Source organism: Doryrhamphus excisus, linkage group LG14 (assembly GCF_037039965.1).
Source record: "Doryrhamphus excisus strain RoL-2023G ecotype Guam linkage group LG14, RoL_Dexc_Guam_v1.1, whole genome shotgun sequence".
NCBI lineage: Eukaryota > Metazoa > Chordata > Actinopteri > Syngnathiformes > Syngnathidae > Doryrhamphus > Doryrhamphus excisus.
The window spans coordinates 10,951,389-10,972,473 of NC_136370.1; the positions used below are offsets into that span (position 1 = coordinate 10,951,389).

The 21,085-nt window shown below is 39.8% G+C and overlaps 2 protein-coding genes across 7 annotated transcripts in view; one reads left to right on the plus strand and one right to left on the minus strand.

Annotated features, from left to right (window-relative positions):
* rbks (ribokinase) overlaps positions 1 to 20,608 on the minus strand; it is a 30,686-nt gene extending 10,078 nt beyond the window's left edge. The window contains exons 1-8 of one of the 3 annotated variants that reach the window (XM_058089948.2): positions 20,541 to 20,608; positions 18,058 to 18,119; positions 14,275 to 14,407; positions 12,951 to 13,014; positions 10,713 to 10,775; positions 10,398 to 10,562; positions 4,062 to 4,153; positions 385 to 573 (exon numbers count right to left, since the gene is read on the minus strand). In XM_058089948.2, the coding sequence (XP_057945931.2) occupies positions 385 to 573; positions 4,062 to 4,153; positions 10,398 to 10,562; positions 10,713 to 10,775; positions 12,951 to 13,014; positions 14,275 to 14,407; positions 18,058 to 18,116 (765 nt within the window). In that variant the 5' untranslated portion in view covers positions 18,117 to 18,119; positions 20,541 to 20,608. Of the gene's footprint in view, positions 1 to 384; positions 574 to 4,061; positions 4,154 to 10,397; positions 10,563 to 10,712; positions 10,776 to 12,950; positions 13,015 to 13,110; positions 13,263 to 14,274; positions 14,408 to 18,057; positions 18,120 to 19,076; positions 19,274 to 20,540 lie in introns of those variants that run through there. The other 2 variants (XM_058089950.2, XM_058089951.2) reach the window with 2 other exon arrangements.
* babam2 (BRISC and BRCA1 A complex member 2) overlaps positions 1 to 21,085 on the plus strand; it is a 94,458-nt gene that overhangs the window by 16,146 nt on the left and 57,227 nt on the right. Inside the window, exons 1-2 of one of the 4 annotated variants that reach the window (XM_078796022.1) lie at positions 13,738 to 13,911; positions 14,701 to 14,858. In XM_078796022.1, coding sequence (XP_078652148.1) covers positions 14,791 to 14,858 — 68 coding nt within the window. In that variant the 5' untranslated portion in view covers positions 13,738 to 13,911; positions 14,701 to 14,790. Of the gene's footprint in view, positions 1 to 13,737; positions 13,912 to 14,700; positions 14,859 to 16,724; positions 16,815 to 20,829; positions 20,923 to 21,085 lie in introns of those variants that run through there. The other 3 variants (XM_058089944.2, XM_078796024.1, XM_078796023.1) reach the window with 3 other exon arrangements.

Here is a 21,085-nt window from a genome sequence, read left to right on the forward strand (position 1 = left end):
AACAACATAAATTAACTGGGTGAATCATAAATTATTTAAATATAAATACAGTATCAGACAAAGGTTTAGTCACACTGGTACTGACATGACATTCTCTGCCAAGGAAAAACAATCTTAATTTTGATCAATTCTAAACTGTAAACTTCCATAGATCCTCACTTCCTGTATGTATTTAAAATTTAGTGGAATATCCTATGAATAATCTTGCAATGTAAATAACTCCCTACTCGCTTCCAGCGGGTGAAAAGGTCAGTACAGTGTTTTGGTAGGGTGAGAAAATGACACATCAGCACCGACGATACAGTAACAGTGATATGGAATTCTAGAGGCAGATGATGAGAGCCAGTCACACAATGTGTTGTTCTAATTGTGTGTCATTCTTACTGTGGTGTCCACCGCTGTGACTGCCGTTGTTGGAACATGCTTAGAGGACACATCCTGCGCGTCGAGCACCACGCATCCTTGGGCTCCCAAGGTGATAATAACTGTGCCGCATCCTCGACTCAGCAGCTCCCGACCAGCCCGACATGCCTCCTCCACAGTATTTACCGATGAGCCTGTCAGCAACTCAGCCTAGATGGTAGCACAAGGACATGATTTTATTCAATGTATTGGCCATCCTCACAGCTTTTATAAATAAGAGGTCAGTAAGTAAAATAATGAAGGGATAAATTAAGAACTGTAAGATTAATAGAGTATACCAAAACATGACAATTTCAATGTAATTTGTTGTCTTTTTTTTTTTTTTTTTTTTACAAGCACTGTTTAGTGTGAGTAATTCCAGTATGAGCCAACTTCTAATTACACACTGGGTGCCGTCAGATAGACTTCTCTTCTCTTTTCAGCTCTGCTGGATTTGTCAGCGCTCTCCGTGGCGCTAAGACGTTCAGTGGGAACGCCGTCTGACTGCTCTGCTTCATCTGGGTGCAAACTGACTAAATGGTGACAAAGCAGATGTTTGAGGAATTGAAATGAAACTCCAGAAGCACAATATCTCTCCCATAATAAGCCTGCTCTTTTCAAATGTAGAGACGCAATGTTATTTTCAGGTGGGGCTTAATGCAGATGTGTAGCAAATGTACTTGGAATTCCACATTTATGTATTTAAAGATGTAAATAGCATTTTATAATATTACATAACTGGCAATTGTGAAAATATTTCATTTTCACAAATTCTAGTGCAAGCTATCAATAAATAAAAGTGTAATATATAATATACAGAAACTAATCACCTCCGCCCCCATGGTTATTACACTCTTGCTTTTATTTTAAATGCAAGGATGCAGGAATTAATATAAAAAAGTGTCATTGCTGTGAATATTTCATTTATAAATTTAAATGTTAATTAAAAAAAAATATTGTAAGTAAATGTTTTAATACACTGAATAATATTTAGGGTGGTAAAAATGCTGAAGTCCACATTGAAAAATAATTGATAAGGTAAAATAAGGTGAACACGCTCATGCTGACAAGCTTGCTAAATGCATTTATTCGCATTATGTCGTCTAACAAATACGACGACGTGGGTTGGATCCTAGACTGCGGAGGGAAAATCATGATGACTGGAAGAGACTGATGACTCAAATATATAGTAGTACGAGCGGCCATTATGTCTGACACATATTATTAATAAAGGAGCTTTAAATATACTGAAATCATTTTTATTTGATAACTGTAAATATCAGTATATTTGCAATATATTAATCACAAATTATAGTTGTATTATTCATTATTCAACCAGATACAATGATGGTAGCATGAAAATATTTTTTAACAACAAGCTGGATCTCTCCAGATGTACCAAATAGTGTTATTATTATGAAGTATTAAATATTAAAACCAAGTATAGATTATAGGTTTTGGTTGCTATTAAGGTAAATGATGCAGCATTTTAACTATGATGCTGTGATCTCTTTCTTGTGTATTATTTGGGGTCATGATGGAAACCTTTGGCATGTGGGGTCCACAGATGGATGTGAAAGATAACGTCACCCCTCTGGAAAGCACTTCAACATTGCGGGCTGGCTGACGATCAAAGAGTGCCTGCACTTTGTCTCGCTTAATCCCTGCCATGCCCCACCTTCCCGCGTCAACCCTCAGCCGTGTACAGTGAGACCACACATGCATATACAGACACATACACACACCTGGACTGTGTGTGCCCCAGATAACCTCATGGAACTCGCAAGGGCTCAAGCACGACTGACACCGATGCTCTAGTGTCAAATGGCGGTCTGAGAATGCGATCTGTCGAAGTGAGCAATGACCTTGGACCGTTCAAAAATAAACCACAGTGTATCACAGTGTAATGCTTAAAGAGCCCGCAGCCACGCTGGTACTGTCAGGTGCACAAAAAAAAAACAAAAACAAAACAGTTTTGTTAGTCATCATTGTTACCTGCCCGAATCCCTCTTGTTACTAGAAAAATACCAAGTTGGGGTATAAGTAAAAGCGCAACACACACACACTTACATGCACACACACCGTTGTTCCAGTAAAGGCAGAAATATGAAGTGTGTGTTTTTACACTAGAATATACAATACATGTTAAATATATTATACAGAAATTGGGATTATGGCAGTAACTAATTTAATTACTTCATTATGTGCATTTTTTTGCATAATTAATGCCTGCACACCATGGCAAGAATTGGTGACTCCAAATTGTCCAGGTATGAATGTGAGTGTGAATGGTTGTTTGTCTATATGTGCCCTGTGATTGGCTGGCGACCAGTCCAGGGTGTACCACACATCTCACCCGAAGACAGCTGGAATAGGCTCCAGCATGTCCGTGACCATCGTGAGGATAAGTGGTACAGAAAATGGATGGATGGACACCATGACAAGCCACACCTCTCTGTTATGAAGGTGGGCAGAGGCTAATCTACACAGAGTCTGACAATGTTTTTAAACTTTAAACACACCAACAGCAGTGCTCCACATCATGTATATGTCTCCAACTTGCACACACATCTCCCCCTGTTCATGCCTCTTCATTCTTGCATTCACTAAAAATCCGAAAATGAACACAAAAAAAGCAAGTCATCGAAAACCACTGAAACTATAATCATCACACGGCGACTTAACACTCAAAATGTAGCTATGATAATTACAAGAAAAGTACCAATACAAGTTTAAAATTAAAAACAGCAACTATTTTTACTTCTTCCCACAATGTATTATTCCCAGCAGTGCAGTTCATTGGTTCATGAATTCATTGGTTCATGAATTCCATCTGGCGGTATTATGGGAAGTAATGAAATTAGTAGTAGTCAATTTAAGTTATTGATTAATTGGGTGCGTGTACACCCACACCCCCTTAAGCCTCCATACTTGCAGTACATTTACTTACAGTAAATGTTCGGCTCGAGTGATGGTTTTAATCGGTGCTGAAGTTCAGTATACTTTGCGTCCTGTGGTATGATTGGAATAGGTGGTGCAACTGCATGCAGACGAACATGAATGCACGCAATGTAGCCAAGTCATAGAATGATTGTAATGTGGTCCCTCCTCTGAAATTCGTAATGATAACCAAAACATGAAATACAAAGACTCTAAATAATCAAATCAGTCCCATTTTTTTGCCATTTTTTCTGTTCAGGTCCACACACCTGGCTTTTCAGCGTTTTTTCCGTTGTACAACACATCAAATAGCAGGGGTGGCTGACTCAACCAAAAATCACATCTGCCCTGTTGCTGTTGTTACGATTCCCAGCTAGCCACGCCCACTTTTGCTCATCTGTCATCACCTGACATCCAAGATGTGAGGTGCTATGACTGTAAAAGGGTGGAGATACTCTATCTATTGCCATCTTCAAACTAGAAGGGATGCATGTGAAGTATGTCTAAAAAAGACAGTGGGACTACTGATGTGCCGACAAGGGTCATGATCCAGAAGATAAAAAAATAAAATAAAAAAATCACTGTTAGAAGGTGTATGCTCTCATTGCTTCAGGAGATTTCTTTTCATCTGACTATAATTGTCAGTGTTCTCTTATTATTTTGCATACATTAAACTGCCAGCTGACAATATGACTTTGTGTGTTTGTGTGATTCATCACCTCAGACTCATTGCAGCAAAACACATCAGAGACTCTGTAGAACTCAGGATCCAAGTCAGGGATAGCTGGCGCTGGGTTGAATATGGTCTTAACTGCAACAAAAAAAAAAACAGTGTTACTGACAATATTATCTTTCAATATTCTATATCTACAGTCATTACAACTATGGATAACTTCAAGAAGGGTGGGCTTTCTTACTTATGGATCCACTGTGGTGAGAACACACAATATAAGAGAGAGAGTACCGTATAGTGGACTTCCGAGGTTGCACAATTTGAAATGTGATCCTCCTCTTTTTAAAATAATATGCCATTTCAGTCTGAAAACAAAAAACTAAGTTCCAACCACCATCATGCACAAAGTCATACCAAATGTCAGAACGCATCACACATCAAAAGATGAACTCAAGGCGTGTTTGGGTGGTTTGCATTTTCATTGTCCTTTTGTGGATTGTGACACTTATTCTAAAAGACTAACTTAATAACACTTGTTGTGAACAATAATTATTCCATGAACTGGATCTGCAAGGATGCTGTCTATGTCGAATCCATGGGTAATTCTCGGGGAATTGCTTGTATTTTGGGGGGGTTTTGTTGAGTTGTGTTTGTCTCAGATTTAGTTTTCTAATTGTGTAATTCTTGAATTTTGTCTGATTCCGGTAAATCCTTGCTCTTATTTTCCGCCCTCCAGCACAGTCAAAAAAGTAAACAAGGGCAAATAAATTAATTTAATGTGTCAACGCACACATAACGCAACGCAACATAATTCAGTTATGTTGTCTGAATGAGATTCTAAAGAAAAACATATTATTTTTGTTTTTAATTATTGTAACACACTTATGTCTAACCTGTTGACAAAATAAATGTATTAAAGTCAATGTTTCATTTTTTGAGTGCATAGGATTGTCAATGAACAGTGATTTTTTTTCCCAGACAACTGATTGGTCAGCTTTTATAGGCTCTGAACTCTTATTAGTCAGCTCTGATATGGCATCCCTGATCATAATCTGCATAAGTTGGTGACGTAGCCTCACCAGCTTTGCCGTACAAGATACTCAGACTTGAAACCCTGCTTTGTAGTATAGGCCTTTGGTATGTTTTGCTGTCTGATTAGTTTGTGTGTATTTAGTTTGTTAGTTTTGATTGATCCCTTGTCTGGTCACCGCAGTTTGTGGTGAGTCTGTTTCTCATTTAGATTTCTAGGATTTAAGTTTTTTACATTACATTTCACTGACTGATTGCACATGCACACGTACACACAACATAACCAACTCATAGATTCACTGTAGTGGGATCACTACTAGCAAATTCTTAATGATAACCTACATGATTGAGATGAAATACTAAAATACTTAGTATGGGTAATAAAAAGCATGTTATTGAATTAATGTGATAGAGGTTGGGGCACTCTTGCACAACTCCAGCACGAATGCCTCGCCAAATGAATACAGGGAATGGGAAAGGAGCTTTCTTCATTGAGTGACTTGGTGCTGAGGCGACCCTGGTGGACCTCTCATGTTTTTGCACAATTCGCCACATGAGCATTTGTATGAATTTTTCATCCTTCACCCACACTTGTGAGACCGAGCGTACCCTTTGCGGCATAGAAGTAGCTGCATGCAAGTGGTTTGCTTGAGGTTGAGGTTAAAAAGTACGTTCTTCCTTTTCCGAGTTCTACTATCAAAGTCTAAAACTACCTACCGAATTAAAATGTCAGTGGAACAAAGAATCATAAGCTACTGCTGGGGATGCTTGCTGGCTAAAGCTCAAGTGGATAAGCTTCTATAAAAAGGCACCTTTTAAATGATTAAATTAGCATTTACTTGGGAAAAATACAGGAAAAACGGCTAGTAGAAACAGCCTTATGTATATCCTGTTGCGGTAACCCTTGCATTACCAGGGCACTGTGTGTGTGTGTGTGTAGATTCAAAACAAGGTATTTAACCCTTAAATGTGTGTCAATGTGTGGGTGATGAGATGTGTTGTGACCTTTTTTTTATGTGTGTGTATGTTTAAGAGCGCAAGCACAGAGGAGTTTTTCAGGAGTAATCCTCTGTAGATGCTGCACATTACTGTTTGATGCAAATTCATGAGCACCGAGCATTAATGCATCTAATACCATGATTTGTGTGTACGTGTGAGGATAAGCCCAGCTTGACGAAGCGATTAATTCTGATACCGCTGTATACAAAATAAAGCCTTATGCAAGTGTGTGTGCATGTGTATTAATGATATGTATATTCAAGAAGGGAGATATCAAAGTCAGTTCTGTGAAAGTGTGTACCCAGTTTGTGTATGTGTGTGTGTGTGTGTGCGTGTGTTTGCGTGGGCACATAAGAGAGCAGCTGCGTGGGTTTGTGCTGGGCTTTGGCCACCTGGCGCTTTGAGGTAGATGTTGGGTAAAAGTGGAAATAATGTCTGCCATTTCAACACACACTTGCATTGTTAGTTCATGAGCCAAGACCACATCTCTTCTTGTATCAGGAGCTTTCCCTCGATTTTCAGTTGGATCTCCAGACTTTAGTGGCTTGTGATACAGGTGATATGAGTCTGCTAACACTGACAGATGCTAAAAATACAATCCAGTACATTTTACATATCAGAGGTACAACTATACTTCTACTGAACCATTCGATACTGCTACGAATCGAATACCCTAATCTGAGTCACATGTCAGCAGTCAGCTGAGATCAATGTCTTCTCTTGATTTGTGAATCCGCCCCCCAGTGTCTGCAGAGCAAAATTCTAAACGCAGCATCCTTCTACCAATATATTCACTAACTTTCCTCTGGACATGTCAGAACCATCTCAGTCTGGCCTCTCTGACTTTATCTCTAAGGCCTCTAAGGCCTCTGATGTACTTGTTCCTGATCCTATCCATCCTGGTCACTCTCAATGAGAACCTCAGCATCCTCATCTCTGCAACCTCCAGTTAGGCTTCCTCTCTTTTCCTCAGTGGCACTGTCTCTAGACCAAACAAGGTTACTTCTATGATCATTATTGTTATGGTCATAAAAAATCATCATTATGTCACTATATGGTTACATTATCTTATACTTCTGTATTTGTAAAAAAAAATCATACCAGGAATGCAGCAAGTAAACTAAATTAACAGTAACAGATTGTAAAAATAACAGATGGGTGGGTAGGATTAAATAAGCTTTGTTTCTTCCTACTCCTTTTGGACATGTGGAACTGTGAATTGATTTATGTGATGTATTCCATTGTAACCGGATGCATGTTCAAATAAAATTAAATCATTACCATTACCATTTTTCAGACAACATAATCACAATAGATAATATATTAAGGAGGATATTAATGTTTTCCAGTAAACGGTACGCTTCTCTACACATGGACTTCCAGGAACTGTCTTTCTTTATAATTCCAGTATGAGCCAGTGTTACTCACAACAGACCTCTTAAGGAATGTGAAGATAGATGCTCCACATGAGATAATGGATTCTGATAGAGAGGCACTGAAGCGTTTTCATGTCAACACGTAGCACTGTACCATGGGTAACACGGTGTCACTCTGCTATATGATGGCAGACTATTTAGTACATAGCTGATGCAGATATCACCATCCCACCTACACACCTTGTGGCGGGGAGTCAAGCCAGATCAGGGTTTGACATTGCAAACTGTAATGTGATACATTGACCTGAACTATTTTGATGGTTTGAAACGTGTCTATTGTAGCCTTAATTATATGGTAGGTGACTAAATGGAAACACAATAACCACTGAGAGAAGAAATAAGCACCACATATTGTGCACATTCCTGTTGTTAATTGCAAGGTACATATTATCCACATGTTTTCCATCAACGGACACATACTGAAAGGATGCAAGGGTCATATTCATATTTTGTAAACCAATCCATGCAGATATGCTAAGAAGTTTTATATATTTCAAGAAGAAAAAAAAACATCTCAGCTTTGCGATATTGGTGAAAAAGCGGATTATTACTTCAGCCTTTTTTCCCATTATTACGGTCTTTTCCTAGATATAGTACTTCATAAATGGTCTTCTCATAACTTAATTCTGATAATATTTTGACTTTATTCTCATAAAAATACAGCTGTTTTTCCTCCCAAAATTTGAATTTTAAAATATCTTTAAAAAATATTTTGACTTCACACTACAAAAATTACCTATTTTTTTCCAATAATATTACCTAATTCCCATAAAATTACAATGATGTTTTTGTTCGATTACACATTTTTGTCTACTTACTGCTTTTTAAAAATTGCTTTTGTTGAATTCCATTTTTAGAATGTGCAGCAGGCCAATAAAAAAGGCAGAACTTTGAACAAGACATCCCTGTATGATAGCTTCAAATTGCAAAAGTGGGGCAGTGGAGCTTGGACATTTTGTTAATCACAGCTGAAATGTTACTGCAATGACTCAATCACATACGTATCATGTGAACTCCACTTACTGTGAAAATGTCACTACGCCAAGTAATAGTTGCATTCACGTTGTTATGTTGACCATTGTGAATAGTTCTGTTGTTTCCTTGAAGTCAGGGATGGAAACAAGGAGGATGTAAAAATTGTATTTTCCGCTATCTGTTCCTGTATCTGCCATCTGTGCTGTGATCACAGTGTTTGCGTCAAGCGTGATATTTCCAGTGCTGATTGCAAATAAATGGGCTGGCTTGGTGCTCATGAAGTATACATGCAATAAGCAACTAAGAGACTCTTGTAGATGGAAGCCAATTCAAATGCAGACAAGTGGGACTTTTGTGAAACTTCCTAATACACAGAATCTGCATATGCGATGTTGCGTAAGGCGGCGTGTCAGTCTCAGGTGTCAGTGAAACCACAGAAACACACTCCAGCATGTAACACCTGCTGGCACAGATGTTGCAATTATGGAAGTCCACAAAATTGAGTCATGTCTGGTAGGAAGGTGTGCACGTGTGTGTCTTGACGTGTCTGGATATGTGGCAAATAATGCAGAGAAAGGCTTTTAGCTTAAAACAAACAATTGTTGCTCTTTAAGAAAAACAGAGAATGGAAAACAAAGCCGGAGGGGAATAGGAAATGACTATCAGACACACACACATATATATACAGTATACAGACACACACACAGTGAGTCATCATTATATGCACAAGAGGTTTATGTGGCTCTAATTGCTTCTGCTGGTGAGAAATCTTATTAATCCTATATTGATTATCCACATTATTGCTAAAATAAAGCCTTATCTGTAGGTCTATCAAAACTGGAATCTACAGTATCCTGGCTTGATGGCGAATCATGTAATTTGAGCAGCGCTCATCCCACCACCGTCTCCGCCAAACCCATTAACACCCATTCCCTCCCGAGAATTCCAGTTACACAATGCCGTGGTGTCGCAACGTTGAGGTGGCATCTTTGCCAAGCTCCTTCGCTCTCCTCGTCTCTCCCCTGCCACATGGTCGGTCTAATCTTGTGGTATGGTAAAGGAGGGGGAGGGTGGCATTCAGCGAGGCCATCTGGGTGTTCCATCTGCAACACAGTTATGGCTGCAACGCTTTCGTTCTGGCAGCGTGCAACTATTGATTACCAGTAGCATAGCCTCATGAGAGAGGCTCCCCAGACGTCTTAATGACGCCAAGGCCTTCTAATAATAGGACGTTATTAAAGATGACGAATTCTGTAACCTGGTCACCACGACACAGAGGAAGCAGGAAATGTTGGCCTTATTTTAATAATGCCAACAAGAAGCCTGGTGAGACTGACGTATGCGAGTGTAATGTACCACACTAGCTAAAGCTCCCTCCCCACCAGAGAAGTGACATTCTTACTTAGAGCTAGCTTCTGCAGAAGATCAGCCTTTTTCCAATCAATCGTGCTTGGTACACGTGCTTAAAGGAATGTCTCCTGTTCATATGTGTGTGGGGGATCTAATGGTATGGCCTTATTCATTCATTCATTTTCTACCGCTTTTCCTCAGGAGGGTCGCGGGGGGTGCTGGAGCCTATCCCAGCTGTCTTCGGGCGAGAGGCGGGGTACACCCTGAACTGGTCGCCAGGCAATCACAGGGCACATATAGACAAACAACCATTCACACTCACATTCATACCTATGGACAATTTGGAGTGGCCAATTAACCTAGCATGTTTTTGGAATGTGGGAGGAAACCGGAGTACCCGGAGAAAACCCACGCATGCACGGGGAGAACATGCAAACTCCACACAGAGATGGCCGAGGGGGCGGGAATTGAACCCTGGTCCTCCTAGCTGTGAGGTCTGTGCGCTAACCACTAGACCGCCGTGGGTATGGCCTTAATGCAGCATTTTTTTTTCTTCTGTGTTCCTGTGTTAAAGCAGCTATGCATCCACTGACCTTTGTTCTCCTTAGCAATGCGCAAAGCTTGCAAAGATGTTTGCGGAGAGATCTCAAGTTGGCAAACAAGTACTTTTGCACAGCTGATGGCTGGACGAGCCTCCTGCAGCTCCTTCATGCTCAGCAACATGTTGGTACCAGCCACAATCACAATGGCATTCTCACCTGTTTGTGAACAACCACAATGATTGTGAAGATGATGAGAGTCTTCAAATTGAGTTTACTTCAAAACACATGCATAGTTCAATGTCAATGTCTCAAAGTGCTTCTCGGTTCCCAATTACGGGGACGTAGACTGGATTCAAATGCTTGTACCTGCATTGTTCACAATAATGGAGGCAACTCCTGTGGCTGCATCAGTGGTCTGTTCAACAAAGTCTGAGAGAGCAAAGAAAGAAAAGATGTTTTTTTTCCCCCCTTTGTTTTTGAAGCTTTCGATAGTTACAGAAACTCAGCATACTAATCAAAAAGTGGAGGTGGATTTCAGTCGTGTGCAATCAGGGCCAGCAAAGCCTTCTGCTGGCAGTGACCAACATTTACAACTTAATTCAAAATTTTGTGCCATGAAATTGTATTAATTTATTACCAATCATTTCATAGTGTGTCTCTTGGTTGCACTGCTAACAGCAGTGTATGTGTAGGTTCAGAATGTTTTATCCAATCAGATTTCAGCTTCTATATGTTGCCATGTCAAACTAATCAAAGATAAATGGTTAAGTGTGTGTTTTGCATTATTAACAATGGCAATTGTAGAAACCTGACAGTTATGTATAGTGTTGAAGTTCTTTTTTTTTGCACAGTGGGTTACGAAGCCAGTGCTTGCCACAGGGGGCAGGGTTCGAATCCCAGTCAAGGTGAATGCAACTTTAGGTCCAGGTACCAAAAACACATTTGTGGATTATAAATGTTAAGACACTCATACACAATTACATGGATTTTGGTGTATACGTCTGCTCGTCTGCTAATTTTGTAAATTGACCCTCTTACAAAGACCTTTGTTTACAATTTGTTTACGCGTGTTTTTTTTTTTTAACAGAAAGAGACAGAATATCAACCCAATATATTAAAAAAACAATAAAGGTTACAAATCAATATGCATTTGATTGAGTAAAATAAGTATCTGATCCTCTACCAGCAAGAACCCACAGATGAGGGTATTGCCCGTGACGCAAAGTACTGAAAAGTCGATGAAATAATTGAAATGAGTATTAAGTATAATCTGTCTCATTCCTTGCTGGGCAAAATTCTGAGGGCACAAGTTGAGGTGAGATGTTTCTTTGAGTTGATCGCTGGGGTTGTACACACCTCAGGAGGGATTTTGGTCCACTCCTCTTTACAGATGCTCACCGATGAGTGAAAGTTTCCAGGCTGTTTCCTGGCAACTCAATGTCTGTGCTCTGCTAGAGATTTTGTGTGATGTTAAAGGGGACCTATTATTCTTTTTCCACCTTTCTAACCTATAAATGTAGTTAGAATGTTGTATTCTCATGTTAAACAATGCCAAAGTTTCAGATAATGAGGTTTGCACATTTGGAATTGAGCCCTGAAAGAAGTTTGGGATGGCTCAAAATGCTCGGGTTTCAGAAGGCGTGGTGAAATTGCTCCTTTGTGATGTCACAGCAGCTTGTGGCACAAACCGAAAGTCCTTCTAAGTCCTTCTAGACCAACCACAGCGGAGTGGGCGTGCTTGGAGGCGGACCATGGGTGAAAAAACAGACCATTTCGCAGGAACCACCAAATCCAAAGAAATACAGCTGAATAAGTGCAGATTCTGGAAGAACTAGAAAGCTTTCTGTGCTGGTTATCATGTGTAGTTGCGCTATAGGAGTCCACAAAGCAACACAAAAGGCCAAAAAATGAGCACAATAAGTCCCCTTTAAGATCTGGAGACATGCTCAGCCACTCCAGGATCTTAATGTGCTTCTTCTTGAGCCACACCTTTGTTGCCTTTTCCTAATGTTTTCCTTACTGTGGTCCTTGCTCTCTTAAGATCATTAACAGGCTCCCATTGTGTAATTCTGGGCTGAACCCTCACTTTTTCATTAACCCGCGAGCTGAGAACTTGCATGTAACTCCAGAGCAAGGGCGATTTCCAGTTATTTTGTATTTCTTCCAATTTTGAAGCGTAGAGCCAACAGTGGTGTCTTCCTCACCAAGCTTCTTGCTTGGGACAAGACTTTAAAGACCTTGTGTTACATGTCTGTAAGAATTATTGGTTGGTTGGGGATCAAATCAAACATTTTGCTGAAATTCTGTCTCTCTTTTTTACTACCAAATAAAATGGACCGAACACAAATAATGGGCTGGGGATCTGTAAGGAAGTAAGATGATCAGCTCATTATTAAGTACATTATGACTGCTTATTAATAAACATAAACAAGGAAAATATTTTCATTTTAAATCAACATATGGAGAAAATATTGAAATATTTAATGTACCAAGTGAGTGCACTTCAGTGTAAAAAGAAAAATAATCAAAACCTAAACTAAAAAGTATGCCTTCTCTTGGAAAACCAAATTTGGCATTTGTTGGAAAGAAAACCCTGTGTGTTACCTGTGTGCACGCCATTGTCCTTGAAATTCTGAATATAATTGTCTCCAAAGAAGTCTTTACCAACCTAGAATAGATAGAAGACAAAACGATTACAACAAGGAGGATGTCAAGCAGGGTCAGACTTGGTTAGCGGCAACGTTTGAAAAGTGTACACTTAAACCTCAGTTGGGTTGGATTTTCGTGTGCCCTGCCAGCTTACTGGCATGGTGCCGCCGCCGAAAATGAGCAAAAACGAATACACAAAAGTCAACAAAAGCACACACGTGCAAACACACGACCAGCTGCGCCAAGCCTTGAAGACACGATTACCCCGCCTTTACGCCTCTTCATGCCCACCTCGCTTCATTTCTTTTCTTCTGTCCACATCTGTTGCTACTTTGGGTTGTGGAAGGGGTCCCCACCTTGGCCTGAGGCACCTACTTCGAACCCACGCTTTCCAAAAAACATGCCAAAATACGGATACTTGTAGCTGTCTGTGATGGTGGGTTGGGCTGGTATTGGCTGCTTGGCCTTGTTCTCTTTGAAGAATGGCCTTCTGTCTTGGATGTTTTTGACAAGCCAGGATGTCTATTTTTGGGTTCTCCCCATGCCCGGAGAGATCCTCCTGCACTGGGTTGTTATCGATCGGGCCTCTTTGTTCTGACAGAGGTGGGGCTCCGGTGCTTTAGTGCTTGGGTTGAAAGGGCACACTGCGCTTACTGATCGGAGACTTGAGGTTGCGTCGTATGGGAATAGGCTTGTTTGAAGGCGTGCAAGAGTGGGTGGTGTATGCATGCAGTATGGTATTGATCATGAGAAAATGAGACATGGAGAGTTTATGCGGCAAAATGAAGTTTTGGTAGTTGCTAAAAAGTTGTTGTTGCAGTATAAAAATTGTACTATGAAGGTGCCTGATAGTTTTGTAACGATGGGAATGCGGATCAAGTCAAATACATGGACAGCATAGTTGCGGTATATACAGGTGCAGTATTGGGTTGTAGTCACAGTACATATATATATAGTCATATATAGGTATAAAGGTATAAAGTTATATAGGTATAAAGTTACTTTGTCAAGCACAGATCTCTTCCGAGGCTGAACTGCTACTAAAGGTGAATAAAAAGTCAATTTTTTGTTTGTTTCTTAGCTGGCTACTTCCTTGTTCATGGAAGATGATAGACACACGGGTGGTACCATTATGATTCTGGGTGTCAGGACTGTGACACCGATGCCATCATCATCCTCATTGTCATCATCCTGTCAACCATCTGTCAACTGTTTTTTAACATGAGCGCAGCCACAAATCCAGTACTGACCCAAGACTTTTGCACAGTACTCTACTTACCTTGGCAACCATTGCGGTTTTAGCCCCCAGTCTTGCAGCCTGTATGCATTGGTTGGCCCCTTTTCCTCCAAAGCCAGTGAAGAAATTGTGACCGTGGATGGTTTCCCCTGCCTTAGGTAGCCTGGGCGCCTGGCTGAGAGTTAAAATAATACAATCAATAATAAAATCAATAAAATCAATTTTAAACACATATGACTTCATGCATATAGTACAATCTTATCTGCCTTTGTTTTGCTGACAGGCAGTATTCTACCCAAACTTTTGGTGAGCTCTACCTATGCAAGTGTTTCCAAATTTGCTAAATGATGCAACAGCTAAAAGGTGGGTGGATGTCAAACTTAACACTGGCAGCATCGGTAATAGCTGACTCATCACAGTTGCAATTTTAAGAACAGTCCCTCTGCTCAAATGTTGATTTTGCTACAGGTGGGTGCCCTCAGGAAGAGCCGGCGATCCCCCTCCAATGCCAGAACAAATGGAAAGTGAGCAATATGGGCAAGAGACAACAACCGCATCATGCCGTGTGTCAAGACGTTGTGGTTTGGCCATTGGCCAGTGCTGCCTAAAGAGCAAAAGGACCTGCGGTTGGTAAAATGGTCGTCGTTAACTTGTTTTTCACTCTGTTGTTGAACTTTTGAGATGTTTGTGTGAAACAGGTGTGCTATTACAGTAAGTTCACTCAATCCCAGTGTTTCCAGTAACTGAGAATGTGACAATACTCGAGGTTGCTATAAAGGCTTGCTTTTGCATTGCTGTGTGAAAACACTAAACTGCCAAAAGTTAGAACAGGATGTGAGGTCAGCGAGGCTACAATGTGGTAAGAGGGAAATGGAACAAAGTGTAAACATTTTTATACACGCATACAAACTATTCTGGTCCTGTTCCTCCCCACGACAAGACCCCAGTTGAGAAAACACAGTACGATCGTCCCTTGCCACGAATTTCACAGCTTCACTCTATCACAGTTAATAAATCATGGTCTTTTGTGGTTGAAGTAACAGCATTGTTTCTAATAAAGCTCGTTAAACACACTTCCAATGTTATAATGAAATAGCTCAGATTTTCATGCATAACAATACCTAAATGAACTATAATACAAATATAAGGCATTCAAAAGACGCATTCAAAGACAGTGACATAGTAGCACTAGTCACTAGGTGTAGTACACTAGTCACAATGACCAAGAAAAAAGGCTCTTATCACAGGTTTGAATTATCTCACAACAAGCACAATTCGGGTGCAGTATAGACAACCACTCACACTCACATTGGAGTCGCCAATTAACCTAGCATGTTTTTGGAATGTGGGAGGAAACCGGAGTACCCGTAGACTCGAAAACTCATGCATGCACGGGAAGAACATGCAAACTCCACACAGAGATGGCCGAGGGTGGAATTGAATTTGGGTCTCCTAGCTGTGAGGCCTGCGCACTAAACACTCACCACTGTGCAGCCCGATTTCTCCCCAATTAATCCAAAACACAGTTCAAATTATTTGCTCGTTTAAATTGACAGAATGAGCAAAAAACTGTAGTGACTAAAAATATGGCTGTACAATGATGAAATGATGAAGCAACAAACATTCAGAAATCTACTGCAAAATATATATAGATTAAGGCCATTCATATTAATGATGATACATTGGAAGTGCATTTAACGAGCTTTATTAGAAACATTGAGATTGAGATTTCAATGGTAATAGATGAAAGGTGTCTCCACCCAGTGATCTTTGGCAGTAGGGGGCGCTGTATGGCTTTGACAATGGCTGTGCTGCTCCTCCTCTGAGTACACACCAGAGAGGTCATAAAACATAACTTTTTTCATGACAAAATCTTCTGCAGTTGGGAGGCACAAGTGTGCGTGTGTGATGTGTGTGCAAGCATTTGGTGTGTGTGTCAGTCATTTGCACCGGCACACAACCACTGACTTTTCAAGACAACTGGATTTTCCACTTCAAAGCCATGCATCACTTTGATGGGCTGCAAAATATTCCAACTAGCCTCTCCTATCCACAGTCTGACCTCCATCTATAAAGCCTTGCCACACACACATCCACTTTCCCGACGCAGCGCAATTTCCCGTTAGCTTTTTATATTTCTCATTCACAACTCCCGTTCTTCAAAGCAGAATAATCACATGTTCAATTTCTAATGAGGAAAATGTACTAGTGTAGTCGGAAACATGTTTTTAAGAAGGTGGGCTTCTGGCTGACTGAAAACACACTCACTTTTATTTCATTTTTAATTATATTAATTATGATTATATGAATTAAATATTTTAACAACACACATTTCTTCCTAGGTTGAACAAAAACAGAATATTTATGAAAGATATATAGGACAACAAACAAAATTATTTGGCTGGAGCCTAAGTTGACCTTTCATCATATTCACTGCTGATTGTGTCATTCCTTCCAAAGTTTATGGTAAATGAGGGTCAAACTGTTTTTAACTGTAACTGCAGTGACGAATAACTTGTGGGAAAGGACTGTTTGGCTCAAACACACCACTGAAAAGGATGATGCAACAATGACATTTTAAAGTAAGACGTAATAATTAGCTGTAATCTTCAGGTGTCCAACCCGTCATCATTTGTTAAACACCAGAGCAATTACAGTTTTACAATTGTTCATGTTTAATCTGTTGCAAAGGGTCAATCTAAAACAGAAAAATACAAAAACTGTGTTAGTGAGCAGAAAACTACTGAATCAACTGCTGATGACGTCAGAGACGGCTGGCGGAACTGGGGGACAGTGACTTTCGCTTCAGGTTTTTCAGTTGAGAGCATGCTAACAGGCACGTTACCAACACAATTGGACTCCAGTAGTGTATTAAAGGGGACCGATTATGCCTTTTCCATTTTTCTGTCCTACAAATGTAGTTAGAATGTGGTATTCTCGTGTTAAACCATGCCAAAGTTTCAAATAATGAGTTTTGCGTATTTGGAAGTGAGCCCTAAAAGGAGTTTGGGATGGCTCAAAACGCTTTGTTTCAAAAAGCGTGGTAAAATTCTCCCTTTGTGATGTCACAGAGGGGTGGACTTCCTTATATGGGTGTTGCTGTAAGCCAGCCAAGTGTGTCTGACAATGAGTGCTCCTCCTCGAGCAGGTGAGGTTGGAGGCATCGCCACACGTCCGGCTTCTCCTGAGCTGCATAGCACCAGCGTTACCACTCTGAGTTCATCCACTCTGACTCAGGGGTCTCCAACCAGTAGATCATGAGCTGCCAGTAGCTCCTAAACACTTTTCAATTAGCTTTCCAAAGATTTCTACTATTCATTTATTATCAACTCCTATACCCACTATATTAGTAAATGGGGTTCATTCGTAGTTAGGAAGCACTTTGGGCATGTGACCAATCACAGCTGAGTGGGTGTGCCCAGAGGTGGGCCATGGGTGGAATAAAATAAAACACAGTTTGGCGGGAAACCCAAATCCAAGAAAACACAGCTGGAATAGGTGCAGATTCTGCTAAATATAAAGTTTTCTGCATGGGTTATTGTGTGTAGTTGCTCTATAGGAGTCGAAAAATTTGCACAATAGGTCACCTTTAAGTGTAAAGGACTAGAGTGAAGCAGCATCTGTGTGGCTGTTCCGGACCCTTCCCCTCGTCACTTGTAATATTTCTGTGTGTCTGGAATGGAATTATTGGATTTATATTTTTTCTTTTTGGAAAAATTTATTTGGTTTTCATCTGACCTTTTGAAACAGATGACAAAACCAAGGTTCTACTCCAGTCGTATAATATCAATATAGTACAAAAGTATATGGGTTGAGTTGACTTACCTCACCAAATCAGTCATACAAGAGCCAACGACTACCACATCAAAAGCTTCTTCAGTCATGATCTGATAAGACAAACTTGTGTTAATATAGCATCATGTTGATGATTTCTGAATGTCTATACTAAAGTCTACTTCGAAAGTAATAACTAAAAATTACTGACTTCTGGGGGTATTTCAGGTAAAATATGCAAACCTACATCTCAACAGCCTATGAAGCTAAAGCACTTGATATTGTTTAGTTCGTACATTAGCATGAGTTTGGGTGAAACAAGGAAGAAGGTAAAAATAGATTGTTCATCTTTGGCTGAGTTGGATGGGATCCAATAGTATTGCTGGTGTGGGTGTGGATGGGGGGGTTTCAATGCTAGACTATACACCCCAGCCAAGCAAAGTCTTTAATTAATTCAATCCTCGGCTTGTATCAGAGCTAATGCTAGCGTGTTAATCTCTTCAAATCTCCTCCTCGGCAGTGGAGGACTTGGAAAGCCTGGCCGCTGGCTGTAGATGCTTCACTTCTCTCTTTCTATATTTCACAACATATTGTCTTTTCTCTGCAGGCATGCAATACATAGTTAGAAGACTCAAGATGCTCCTCAGATGTGCTTTGTAAAATTATTGAAACAATTCTTATTTGGGCTGAACTACTATAATGATGGCACTGATCTGTCAAAGCTGACCAAGAGCTGCAGCTTGATGTAAGTTTCATCATAAGGTTTCATTAAGCTGCTGGCCAAACTTTAAAACTGCCAAACAAATGAGTTTAATGAAACAAAACATGCATTTTTAGAAATAAGAATAGTTCTTTCATCCATCGCCATGAATTCCGGTTTCGTTTTGTCATGGTTTTTTACAAATATTTGAATGTGAATCATGCGGATTTGTGGTTGAAAACGGCCTGTTAGGGGCGTCACACCCAATTCATGACATTGCATTTAAGAAAACTACAATAAAAAAAATATATATATATATATAAAATGTCTGACAATATATTGCAATCAGATTTTATTCCTCCTACGTTACCTTGCATTGTTCCTCACTCGACAACAGCCTTCTGCATTATGTGTGTATGCTAGCGGCCACGCTTCACCCACCAAGACAGAGTGACTGTATGACTGACAAAGGGCTCACTCTGTTCATGCTGTTGCTCTATGGATCAAAATCCCCAAGGTGCCTAAAGCAACGCACAAAGTGAATCCTCTTCGTGCTGTTTGGACTGGAGAGACGAGGAAAACTAAAATTATCAAGTTTATTTTTATTTTTTGTTGATTTATTATTTGAATGAATTTATTGATTCATTAATTTACTGATCATCATCCCAAACCATGTGCCTATGAGAGTTTTTTTCTGGAAATCATGTCATATTTTTTATCTTGCAAGATTTTGTGACACGAGCTCTTGTGACACCCGTTGGCTTATTATTAAAAATATGCTTATTCAAGCAAATGTTACTCTTTTTCTAAATTAAGTATTTTCAAGCATAAAAATGGTTCAATGAACTACAGTCCAAATATAAGGTTTGAATGATCTAACAAAAGTCACAATAATACCTAATAAAAACACAGGCTATTTTTGCAGCCATTACCCTCGCAAAGTTAAACTTCAACTCTCAACCCCCAATGTCATTTTCTGTCAGTTCTCCTCCCACTTTCCCAAACTTGGTACAAGCACTGGAGAAATCCAGGAACTCCATCAAGCACTGGCTGTACGCAAGGGAGCAGCATGCACCGCTACACTACTAGAGCTGCTGATTCATGTACTGTATGGTATTAATTCAAAGGTCACAGCTTTAATTCCTACAAAAATATAGAACTTGAGGATATTTGCTACTGCATGGCCTTCCAATAAGCTTTGTGGATAAACCCATGAGCAAGACACCGGACCCCCAAACTGTAGAATGGCACAATCCTGTGATTATAAAATCTCTCCCTTGATGTGAGGATGCAGTTTTGTGGATGTCATTGTGCATGTATACGCTTGGCTTAGGTGTGTAATGCATACAATTATTAATTATTATAATTGACTTAGCTTGGCATTGTGGAATAATATTTCCCATATTTCAGTACTGGTGAAATACTGTGTACAGATGTACATAGGTATCTATTTTCTAGAAGACACACAGGTCTGACGGGACAACAATATAACAAGCGCACTGCAAATGCAGTTTTTATGTCACTCTTTTGCAACTTTACCATGAACAAGTTAATTTAACAAAGAGGTAATAACTTAAGTAATTTAACAGGGAATAACAATTCCCAACTGATGCATGATGCGAGTTCCGTCTAACTGGACCTTATATTCATAATATGCATACGATGCACATACAAAAATGATACTAATGATATCAACCAAAATCAACGTGGTACAGCGTTCCTAGAGTTTGGAAAAGTTGGGAATAGTGTGTACATAATGCATATAGGAAGTACACGTTAATTACATTCATTCAAGCCATTTTTGTTAGTTGAGTCAATGAATAATCACACCGACCTTTCGTGTTTTCAAAATGATGCCGTGCGAAGTACATTAGTAGACTTGAGGTCAAAGTACTGTATCACAGTTGTCCAGTGATGTCGCGTATGCCTGATTGTTTTCAGTGTCAGACACGCTCATAAACATTAATTTATATGAATAAAACACTAAAAAGTCTCATAGGATCTTAATCACATTAATCAAGTTGTATTTACGTATCGGAAAGGAACTTGTAAATCGGAATGAGAAAAATATTTAGTCATTATTAAAACAGGCACTACTATAGACCACTAAATAAGGTCCTTCGAATGGACCCAAGCTGCATGTACCCGGAAGTTATGGCAGTATGAAGTAAACAATCAAGCCAGCGGTTCAAATATTTAATTTTGAGCTCTTCCAGGTATTATGATTTGCGGATTATGTTGTGCGAATTATCAGTAATGACTAGGAATGACTGGATGTTTTGTCGACAAAGGCATTCGTGGATTTACGGTTTAGTTAACACGAAGGGAACTGACAATGCTAACAATGCATTACGACCATGTACTTGAATCTGATATTGT